Below are 11,133 nucleotides of genomic sequence, written 5' to 3'. Positions count from 1 at the left end.
TTTTTTTTTTTTTTTTTTTTTTTTTGTGTTCTTATAACATTGCAGGATGTACAAGGATGGTAGCATCATTCCATTAGATGATTCTTGGGGTTATGCTGCAAATTTTTCACACATGCTGAGATATGATAGTCCTCAGATGAAAGAGCTTATGAGGCTTTATGTCACCATCCACAGGTTTCTTCTGCCTCTCTCTGTTTCTACATGTCTCAAAACTTTATCAATAAGCTAATTTTTTTTAATATGTGTTATGATTTTGTTCGCTCTCTCAGTATCTGTGCCAGCCAACACTGCAGCCAAGCAATGGCCCCTATCTTGAAGGAGGCTCTGCCACGATCCAAGGTTTGTTTGTTCGTTCTCTTGTGCTTCTTTGTGGAATTTTACTTTACTCCCCTTCTTTGGATTTATATTCTTGCCAGACATGAAGTTTTGACGTTTATGATTTCTTTTACCATTACAAACGACAGACTGTGGCTGGCTTATAACGATTCTTTTTGTTTCATATCTCACAGGAGGCCTTTTAAGACTATTGCGAGAATATCCGGTGATGTGTACATCCCTCGGGGTGATCAGTGTTTCTCTTCGTATCAAATTTTGAAAACAATTTGAAATTTGTTTAAATGGGAATTTTATTGTTGTAGGGACCTTGAGACGAAGTGGAATTGATAATGGTGCTGGTTGTTCCTGTTCTTGTAGTGTCACAACATTGCTATAGGGATGTCTGATTTAGCCTTATTTTATGATGTTCTGTGAAGACTGTTCCAAGGTAGGTTGTGACACTCTGGTTTTGTTCCACTGAATTACTGGATATTTTGGATTGCCAAAGCTAATTTGTTCTTATATACATAGTACTCCAACTCTGCTGTTGTTGTGTACGTTGGTTGTGGAGAGAGAGGAAATTAAATGGTTGAGGTATATCTCTCTCATTCTGAATCTGCATATTGATCGTACAGTTCAGACATTTGATCTGATGGGGTCTTCACTATTATTTAAGTTCAACTACTTTTTTAACTGTTCTTGTCATTGCAGGATAGAGAGCTATTAGAACCAGTAGCTACAACACAAAGCAAGCACAGAGGTCAATAACAAGTCAAAGAGGTAACTTTTTTTCGTGCTCGTATAAATCTATGAGGGTACAATTATTTCCTCTGATTCGATGTAATATATGTATGTTGTTGTATATGTTTGTTGTCCTTATCTCACTTCTCCTTATTTTTCTTCAGTTTATTGACACCTGTATTGCTTTGTTTTCTAGGCTGAAATGCCTGTCGACAGTAGATATCCTGCCTATCCAGCAGCATGTTTATCATCTTTCTATGAACGTGCTGGTAAATTAACATGACTTGGTGGACCAGACCGTGATGGAAGTGTTACAGTTGTTGGTGCAGTTTCACGTCCTGGAGGAGACTTTTCAGATCCTGTGACTTCTGCAACCCTTAGTGTTGTGCAGGTATTTATGTCGTTCATGGCTGCTTCCCTAACTTTCATTGTAGATGTACTTCTTGTCTCAGCTATTTACATTTTAAGGTTTTGAACAATAGTCTTGGATCTAAACTTGACTTGAGTTATAGAAGAAAATCAGTATAAATCTTTCTGAAAGGAATTGATTTGACCCGGCTCGCACATTATGTTTTGCATGCAGCTTGTAGGAAAGGATACGCTAAAAGAAAGGGAAGACTACCTTGCTCAAAGCGCGTTTACAGCGTAAGATTTCCTGGCTCCCTTCGTTTTAGTTTAGTTCTCTCTCAACGGGTTATTCACTCTCAAACCTTTTGGATGAATCTTTTTTGCAGATATGACAAATTTTTCCCTTTCTGCAAGTCCGTGTGGATGATGCGTAACATTTTCCATTTCTAGAACCTAGCTAACCAGGTAAATAATATGAGATTATTTATATGATCTACTATGCTAAGTGGGGATTTATGTCAATTGGTTTTGTCTATAATTCCATTTAATGTTGTCATACGCAGGCGGTTCAGAGAGTAGCTGGAATGGACGGTCAAAAGATTTCTTACACTCTCATCAAGTACCCGCTTGGGAGATCTTTTCTACCGTTCAGTGTAAACAAACTACTTGTTTTCCCTCAATTTATCTTTGGATTTATTACATAGCGCTCTTATAAATGTTGTCATACACCATCTTTGTTGCCATCTACCATCAATGTTTTCATTAAATGTTGTCATACAACATCGTTGTTGCTTGTTTGCAAATAGATAGAAATCCTGGATTCGTCTAACTTCCTTTATCTGGTGTTTTAGGATATCAGGTTCCTTGCGTGGGTTTTACGGGATCTTTGGCAACTTCTCGTCCAAAGCGTGGGGATCGCAAGTTATGCAACTTTTGCATTTTAATATTTTTGTTCATCTGTGTAAGTAAAATTCCTTTTTAATAGCCTTCAATCGAGTTGTGAAGCTCTCTAAACCAGGTTTGCTTTTTACATTTTTCCATATCATTTGGTCACTTCACCATCGTTGTTGCTTGCGATGGGTTATTCATATCATTTGGTCACTTCACCAAGAGAAGGTTTACATTTTTCCATATCATTTGGTCTAACTTCCTTTTTACTCATCACCTAGCATAATTGCGATGACTTATTCGAATTCGATTTTGTGATTTTTTCCCCCTCTTGAAATTATCAGGAACAATTGTGTTCCTTTATCCATTTCAGCTACATATGTTGGTGCACTCACAATATTTTTATTAGACTTTTTTTTTTTTTTTTTTTGACAAACTTTTATTAGACATGAATTATTTTTTATATATGCATGTAACTCTCTTCTCTCGGCAATTTCTGCGTCTATAAAGTTTAAAAGTCAATGCTTTCTAGTGCCTGAAGATGTAGAAGAGGGTGAAGACTGATGAATACGTCAAGCAAATTAAAGGAAAACAAGTTGTCTGATTTGGTCAATGATATGATTTTGTATCTCGTATCCGAATCACTAGATGTAGTTAATACTTGTGTGGAGCTGTCCAAAATTAACTAAACCCTTAACATCTCTATGATGTAAACCTTCTCTTCAACAATCTGCAATAGGAATAGCAAAATTGAATATTTCCTTTCAAATCAAGTTTTTATTTAGTCAACTCATATTTCAATTGAAATTAAATTAATGAGAACGTACCATCTCCTTTTTTACGCAAGCTCTTTAGGAACATAAAAAAGATAGCAACAAGGACCAATGCCGCTACTCCTCCTACAACTATCGCCAACGACTTCCCCGTGTTTACTTTTGAACCTTCTTCTTCTACCAAAAGTAAACAAAATAAAAATGGCAACTCAACTCAAGTACATCATCAACTGATTTTAACTGGTGTTGGTTCAGTCGTACGTACCGTGGTATGAATTATCGGGAACTTCATGCGGGTGGTATGTATACCCGACGTAGCACCCTTCTAAGTATATTTGACCCGCGATAGACCACCGACACTCTTCTGCCGCTGCAGCAGCCGCGGCACTGACGCACTCGCCGCAATCGCAAGCTTCAACGTGGCCATCACATTGAGCCACAACGTGGAGGAGCTTGAAACTATCCTCAAAGAACCCGTGCCCGTCAACGACTCCTGTTTCAGCTGCAGCGAGTGCCTCTCTCTTCAACTCTTCGAATCCGGCAAACGTCTCCGCCGTTGCTTCATCACATATCTTGTGGAGAAGACCGTGTTCGGGGGTTTCGAATAACTTGTGGTTGTTGTGATGATTCCTAGCTCCTTCTGAACACGAACAACAAGAAGATAATCGTGTTAGACACAAACGTACGACTGTATACTTATGAGCTACATCAATATGTATACTTACGAGCACTAGGGGTCTCAACACCTTCAAACTGGTATATCAAGTGACATCCTCGGATATGAACACGAGCTGAAGTGGCGTTTCCACACAGTCTATACGAAATGTCACGAAGATCACTAACACATCTATGGCATATCTCACTCGGATAATCTTCTCTGCACTGGAACCATCCAGAGACGGCGTGCTCTTCGTTACCAACTAGAGTCTTGTAGAACTTAGATCGAGAGGATTCGGATTCGAGTTTGCGTAAGAAAGAAGAAAGGGCTTGTGCACGGAGAATGAGATTCTTATTTGAGTAATTTGAATATTTTGTTGCTGTTTTTTGAAGGATGTTTGCGTCCAATGAATCGCATTGTTTGAAAACTAGAGTGTCGTAATCCAATTGGGAAGTGTTGATGAGAGAGGGAAGAGACAGAATTATGATTAGGGCTAGGATTGGTGTGAGAAGAGAGATCAAGTGGACAACCATGGTTGAGAATTGAGACAGATCTACAGGGAAGAGAGATATATTATTAATAATATATTGGTGAATGGAGATGGAAGTTGTGGTAGATTAGATTTTATCTACGTATGTCTACTTGTCTACATATGTTTATAATTTGGTTGTGACTTAGATGGTCAAGCGCACGTGCTAAGGTATCTCTCGATCTTTTCTTCTTTTGTTGGTGTGATCATAGCCATTAGATATTATAATGAAAACAAGAATGTTTTCAATCTGTCTCGGGTTGTTTAACAAATTTTGTACTGATTTAAGCATTGTGAAACGGTCGTCATACTATTAACAATATGTGGATTTGGCTGATCCAAAATATGTTTAAAATCCCACCAACAAGAAAATATCACAACCATCTAATAATACGTTTTATTTGTTTACAACATGACATGTAAACACATACACTGAATTCATCCATTAGGAAATCCACGAACCATTTCCATGAACCTAAAGGCATATAATTCATAATGTGATATATGTTGAGTAAACTATATATTATTTTTTCTTATCCGAACAACCTCCTCCTAACTTTAAAATATCCACCGGCGCTTTAGATTATCCTATCAACCCTCTCATTTTTCTAAACAACCCTATTCGTACATCTATGGAAAAAAATCAGGACACTTGTTTGTTTTGGGAGAGCGAAATAGTCTGAAAGTAGAGGAAGACCAAGTATTTATATTTCCCTATATCGTGGTTTATTTGAAAGGCCAATAACGAAATATATATATTGCACACCAAACGTATTTGATCAATTTTGAACGAGAAAATATGAAATTATACAAAGAAAATATAAAGAACAGCTTCCTACCCAAAAAAAAAAGAAATGATAATATAAAGAACTAAGAACAAAACAAACTCTCCTATTCTTCCGTAAATATCGTTAATTCGTTATAACAGAGATCATTCACTTTGACTACATCTTTAATTTGTTTTTTCTCTACACCAATATACAAAAGTCAAAGCTCTTGAAAAACCAAACAAATCTTTAGATCAAAACAGACCAAAGAAAGAGCGAGTCAAAGAAATAATGTCTGTAACCTTAAAGTCTCCAACTTTTATAACCAATTTACCGTTTGGAAAAAAGTCAATAAAACCAACGGTCTAGTTCTTATCATGTCTAAAAACCACAAGCTTCTTCCTCGTCTCACGCTCCTTCTTAACCTCTCCTTTTATTCTCCTTGTCAATTCTCATTCTCAACTGATCGTATAATCATTCTCACGGAGACGAGTGTGAACAAAGAAGCTTTTAGCTTTCTTTAATCTCCCGCTTCTTGCGAAGATTAAACGAATCCATTATAGATTCTAGAAAAAAAAAGAAAAAAAAAAACACAAATTAATAAACATGGTTCGACTCAAGTTCGCATGTCCCGTTCTTGAAATCAATCTAATCTCAGCTCAAGATTTAGCCCCTGTTTCAAGAAACATGAAAACGTATTCCGTCGCTTGGATCAACACCGATCCTATGAGGAAACTCACCACGCGTGTTGATCAATCCAACAGAGCTAACCCTATATGGAACGAGAAGTTCGTGTTTAGGGTTAACGATAAGATCCTTGACGCTGACGCTTCAGCTATTGTCATTGAGATTTACGCTGCGGCTTGGGCTAAAGACGCCCTTGTTGGTACTGTCAATGTTCTTCTTAGCGATCTTTTCGCTCCTTGGTCTGGTTTCGGCGACGGTGACGATGGTGGTGGTGGGAACAACAATATGAGGCTTGTGACGCTTCAGATCCGTCGTCCTTCCGGTAGGCTACAAGGGTTTTTACGGCTTGGCGTTGCGCTTCTTGATGGTGGTCAACGGAGTATGCCGTTATCTATTGAGGTTTTTGATGGAAGTAGAAGAGGAGATACGAATAAAAGAGATCAAGAAGCTTCAAGGATGATGCATCGTCGTACAAATAGCGATCAATCGGACTTAACAACGTCTACGAATGATTACGGAGTTAAAACAGGGGTTGTTACCAACGGAGGAGGAGGAGGAGGAGGCGGTGGTGGTCTTGTTATAGGTGCGGATAGTATGGTGAACGGTTCGCTTTGTAGCTCTGATATCGGACCATCAGCGTCAGTGGTCGCGGCTGCGATTGCGCAAGGGCTTTACAACAGGCAGAAAACAGCGGTTGCGACGACGAATAGTAATAACAAAGAGGACGCGAGTTCGATTCTTGAAGGGAAAACAGAGGGAATTGAGCACAGAGTCGAACGGTGGAGAGCTGAGAAAAAAGGCGCGGTTGAAGCGGCTGGATCAAGCGATAAATCTAGCGGGAAAGGGGGAGCGGGAAGGAGACGTAGGAGGAGGAGAAGAAAAGAGAAACAACAACGAGGGAGGAACGGTGGTGGAGGAGGAGAAGGTAAGAAAGGGTTGTTTTCATGTTTCGGGAACGTGTTTGGATGCGAGATATCGATAACTTGTGGCGGTGGAAGCGGCGGAGAAGGAGACAGCACGAAGAAGAGATATAACAAGAATAAAGTAGTAAATCTTAGTGCTGTAGACGAAACGTTTAGTCATTCTGCGGCTTAAAGGAAAAAAAAGAGAGAAAAGTGTTTATATTTTGTTTTTTTTTTGAATGTGCGAAAACGTTTGATGATGATGCATGATGGGTTAAAACTGTGAAATTTGAAAGTATTGAGGTGAAACGCATGAATAAACTTTCAGTTACTAATAAGGGACTAATCTGAATATTTGTATAATACTGGGGTTATTACGAAAAGTTTGTAAAGATAAGGGAAAATATTAGAGCTTTTAGAGAAACGCATAAAAGTATAAACTTCATCATCATCAACATCAAACCTTCTCCTCTTTGTTACGCAATTACACAACTTGCAACGCCTCTCTCTCTTTCTATTCGCCGCGAATGTGTAGATAAGTTCATAACCTCTCTGTTTAATGTTGCTCCTTTCTCTAAATTTCTCACAAATTGAGGTATAGAGAGAGGAGCACAGAGAGAGAGAGAGAGAGACGCATAGGAGACGGTGATTTTCCCAGTTCCCGGCGAAAAATCGGATATTTCTCTATAATCGGCGAATCTGAACTTCACCCACTCGAAATCAGCTAGTGGTTTTTGGTGGGTTTCTCTTAGTTTTTCGAGATTCTGGAGAAAAAGTCTTGAATTTTGTACAAAGATGTTTGGGTGTGATTGTTTTTACTGGAGCAGAGGAGTCTCCGAGTTGGATTCGGAATCGGCCGAGCCAAAGCCCTCCTCACTTCCGTCTCCTCTTCCTTGTTGGCCACAAGGTACAAAAAAACTTTCTTTTACTGGAAATTTGCAACTTGCAGATTCTTGAACATTTTGAATCATTGAATTAATAATGTAAGTTGGAAAAATCATTTTGAATCATTAACCAAAAAAAAGCACTTTCAGCTAGGTTTGGTCTAATCTAGTAATTGAGCTTGATTAGTTATTACTATTAGTATAAGATAAGGTTAATATGACCCGTCGGTTCTCGTCCTTGGTTAATGAGAAATGTCTTAATCTTATCGAGTTTTGTGGCTTATTTATTTTTATACAGATTTTTCTTTTCGGAGAAGAGAATTTATATTCTGATTTATTGAAAGGGGTAGACTGAGAAGATGCTTTCGAATATTCTGCATGGGTTCACTTCCCGTTGTCTTTTATCAATCTTCTTTGTTTGACTCTTCTGATACAAGACTTGGTTTCAACTTTACATATTCTCACATGCAACTTTTAGATATACTGTTTCTTTTGCTATAATTAAATGTGATTTTAGTATTGGCTCGATAGTGTTTTCTAGTTATATAAAAAGGCTCTATCATTAAATGTCTTCAAAGCGTGGATGGATATGGTAATCATGTCATTTGATGGAGTTCATCCAGTTTTGTTTCTTCAGAAGTTATGTACCAACTATCGCTTATTCGCTTATAAGGGATAAAATAAGTTATGCTTGATGGAAGTCATGGAACTAAAAATCTTTGGTTGAAGTTACTACTTTTGACTTTTGAGTATTATGTTAAAGATTTCTTTCAAGTCCATTTAATCAATGAATTGTTCTATTTCTATCTATAAGTGTTGCTACTTCTTTGTTGCCAAAAGTGATGTACTTTTCTGTAATTTGCAGGGAATGGTTTTGCCACGGGAATAATAAACCTAGGAGAAATTGATGTGGTGAAAATCACTAAGCTCCATAGAGTTTGGAGCTCCGATTCATCGCACGGAAAATCAAAACGTGCTACATTTTACAGAGCTGAGGAAATTCCAGAAGGTTTCCACTGCCTTGGTCACTATTGTCAACCAACCGATAAGCCCTTGAGAGGTTATGTACTTGCAGCTCGGGCTAGTGAAACCATCAGTGTTGATAATCTGCCGCCCCTGAAAAAGCCTGTGAGTTATTCCTTGGTTTGGAGTGCTGATTCAGAGAAAAATGGCGGTGGCTATTTCTGGCTACCTATTCCTCCGGTTGGTTACAGAGCAATGGGATTTTTTGTAACCCATCAACCAGGGGAACCTGAGACAGAGGAGGTTAGATGTGTGAGAGAGGATCTTACAGAGAGTTGTGAAACCTCTGAGATGATACTTGAGGTGGGTTCTTCCAAGAAGTCGAACCGCTCTGGTTCTCCTTTTAGTGTATGGAGCACCCAACCTTGCGAGAGAGGAATGCTCTCACAAGGTGTAGCTGTTGGGTCATTCTTTTGCTGCACATATGATATATCTTCTGATAGGAAGGTCCCTGATATTGGATGCTTAAAGAATCTTGATTCGACTTTACACGCGATGCCAAATCTCAACCAGGTCCATGCTGTTATCGAACACTACGGACCAACCGTCTACTTCCACCCCGAAGAAGCTTACATGCCTTCATCCGTACAATGGTTCTTTAAAAACGGAGCTTTGTTGTACCGGTCAGGGAAATCACAAGGTGAACCGATTAACTCCACAGGCTCGAACTTGCCTGCTGGAGGATGCAATGATATGGAATTCTGGATAGATCTTCCTGAAGACGAAGAAGCAAAGAGTCATCTCAAGAAAGGAAACCTTGAAAGCTCCGAGCTTTACGTTCATGTGAAACCAGCACTTGGTGGAACCTTCACCGACATTGTGATGTGGATCTTCTGTCCCTTTAATGGCCCGGCCACGCTCAAAATCGGGATATTCACGTTACCTATGACCCGCATAGGAGAACATGTTGGTGACTGGGAACATTTCACTTTCCGTGTATGCAACTTCTCTGGTGAGCTTTGGCAAATGTTCTTCTCTCAGCACAGTGGTGGTGGTTGGGTTGATGCGTCAGAAATTGAGTTTGTGAAAGATAACAAACCGGCTGTGTACTCATCTAAACACGGACATGCGAGTTTCCCTCATCCAGGGATGTATCTCCAAGGCTCGTCAAAGTTCGGGATTGGAGTGAGAAATGACGTTGCGAAAAGTAAGTACATGTTGGAATCTAGCCAAAGGTATGTGATTGTAGCAGCAGAGTATTTAGGTAATGGAGTTGTGATGGAGCCGCGCTGGTTACAGTATATGAGAGAATGGGGTCCGAGCATTGCCTATGATTCAGGGTCTGAGATCAATAAGATCATGAATCTTCTTCCTCTGGTTGTTAGGTTCTCTTTTGAGAACATTGTTGATTTGTTTCCCATTGCTCTTTATGGAGAAGAAGGTCCTACGGGACCAAAGGAGAAAGATAACTGGGAAGGAGATGAGATCTGTTGAAAGAAGAGAAACCTCTATGTGAACAAGAAGGTTTAGTGGAAGATGTAGTGTTGTCACTAATATGTATTTACAGTATACTAGTTTAGGGTTTGTTCTTGGTGGTTGTAATTGTAACTTGATAATGTAAGACCGGCTGATGAGCAATATGAATGTTTTGTTGTGTTTATTATGCTCTGTTCTCGTTCTTTAAGCAAATAGCACAAACCAATCCGGTTTAGTGTGTTCCCGGTATGGGATAAAATCGGTTATTGAAAATTCGGTTTTGATAATCGGTTTAATAGTGTGGGTACTGTATATTGAAAACTTGAACCGTTCTCTATTCTCTCTCTATCTCTTTCAATCTGATAAACCTCTCTTGACACTGCGCTCTAGTGCTTTTCACTTCCGTCGTCAGCTGCAGTTTAAAAATCCGGCGACTTTCCGGCGGAAACTTCAATCGTATAGCAATAGTAAGGAGCTCTAATGGAGGCTATCACAAAGATATGGTGTTGAGTTTCACTTCGGCGTTAGTGCTGCGATGGAATTCATCTCCGCTTCTTCCATATCTTCACCCTTTCTCACACAGTTGTCTCCGCTTTCTCTGGGCTCAGGTATAGTTTCGTTAAAGCCTAGATATCGGGTCAAAAATCGAAGATTTGGGTCTAGAGAATCCAAGAAATCTAGGAAAATTGTTCCCATTAGAGGCTGTTTTGGTTTTTCCGGTGGTGTCAGTGCGAGTTTTTTGAGGTCGAAACAGTCTGAATCCGGGAGTGAAGCTGTTTCGGAATCATTGAGATTATGTGGAGATGGAAACGAGCTTGTGCCATCGTCTGTGTCTAACGCAAAGACGAGAGCGAGCGTATTTCAGTTTGTGTCAAAGCCTTTAGTCTACGCCTTGTTTTGTATTGCGATTGGGTTTTCGCCAATTCGCTCTTTTCAAGCTCCAGCTTTAGCTGTGCCTTTCGTCAGTAATGTGATTTGGAAGAAAAAGAAAGAGGTAGTGAGAGAGAAAGAGGTGGTTTTGAAAACTGTTGATCATGAGTTCTCGGACTATACTCGGAGGCTGTTGGAGAGAGTCTCGATTTTACTGAAGACTATTGACAAGGTTAGAAAGGAAAATGGAGATGTTGCCGAAGTGGGAACGGTTTTGGATGCAGTGAAGGTGGAGAAGGAGAAACTGCAGAAAGAGATAATGAGTGGATTGT

The 11,133-nt window shown here is 39.4% G+C and overlaps 4 protein-coding genes and 1 long non-coding RNA gene across 10 annotated transcripts in view; 4 read left to right on the top strand and 1 right to left on the bottom strand.

The window, feature by feature from the left end:
* Nucleotides 7–2,535, top strand: LOC104764067. Of its 3 annotated transcripts, none has more exons than XR_763718.2 (11): nt 7–174; nt 270–339; nt 510–541; nt 639–763; nt 847–909; nt 1,027–1,095; nt 1,253–1,447; nt 1,640–1,701; nt 1,791–1,869; nt 1,968–2,057; nt 2,256–2,535. It is a non-coding gene; the product is annotated as an uncharacterized LOC104764067 (long non-coding RNA). The 3 variants fall into 3 exon arrangements; XR_763717.2 differs by having other exon boundaries at nt 510–562; nt 2,264–2,535; XR_763716.2 differs by having other exon boundaries at nt 510–562.
* Nucleotides 2,380–4,257, bottom strand: LOC104764065 (cysteine-rich repeat secretory protein 39). Its single transcript, XM_010487509.2, has 4 exons — nt 3,791–4,257; nt 3,331–3,705; nt 3,120–3,242; nt 2,380–3,022 (listed from the first exon to the last, which is right to left on the bottom strand). The coding sequence occupies exons 1-4, from the start codon at nt 4,254–4,256 to the stop codon at nt 3,015–3,017; spliced, it is 972 nt and encodes a 323-aa protein (XP_010485811.1). The 5' UTR covers nt 4,257; the 3' UTR covers nt 2,380–3,014.
* LOC104764064 (putative lysozyme-like protein) lies at nt 5,158–6,990 on the top strand. The gene has a single exon (XM_010487508.2). The coding sequence runs from the start codon at nt 5,626–5,628 to the stop codon at nt 6,799–6,801; it is 1,176 nt and encodes a 391-aa protein (XP_010485810.1). The 5' UTR covers nt 5,158–5,625; the 3' UTR covers nt 6,802–6,990.
* On the top strand, nt 7,067–10,118 carry LOC104764063. Its single transcript, XM_010487507.2, has 2 exons — nt 7,067–7,515; nt 8,358–10,118. The coding sequence occupies exons 1-2, from the start codon at nt 7,404–7,406 to the stop codon at nt 9,947–9,949; spliced, it is 1,704 nt and encodes a 567-aa protein (XP_010485809.1). The 5' UTR covers nt 7,067–7,403; the 3' UTR covers nt 9,950–10,118.
* The window catches only part of LOC104764061 (probable inactive ATP-dependent zinc metalloprotease FTSHI 5, chloroplastic), a 10,792-nt gene continuing 9,933 nt past the window's right edge, over nt 10,275–11,133 (top strand). For 3 of the 4 annotated variants that reach the window (XM_010487505.2, XM_010487503.2, XM_010487504.2), the window contains exon 1: nt 10,275–10,901. In XM_010487505.2, the coding sequence (XP_010485807.1) occupies nt 10,467–10,901 (435 nt within the window). In that variant the 5' untranslated portion in view covers nt 10,275–10,466. Of the gene's footprint in view, nt 10,926–11,133 lie in introns of all 4 variants that reach the window. The other variant, XM_010487506.2, reaches the window with a different exon arrangement.

Source organism: Camelina sativa, chromosome 19 (assembly GCF_000633955.1).
Source record: "Camelina sativa cultivar DH55 chromosome 19, Cs, whole genome shotgun sequence".
Lineage (NCBI taxonomy): Eukaryota > Viridiplantae > Streptophyta > Magnoliopsida > Brassicales > Brassicaceae > Camelina > Camelina sativa.
Note: the sequence above shows the minus strand (reverse complement) of the source record. Positions and strands in the feature narration are given on the sequence as shown.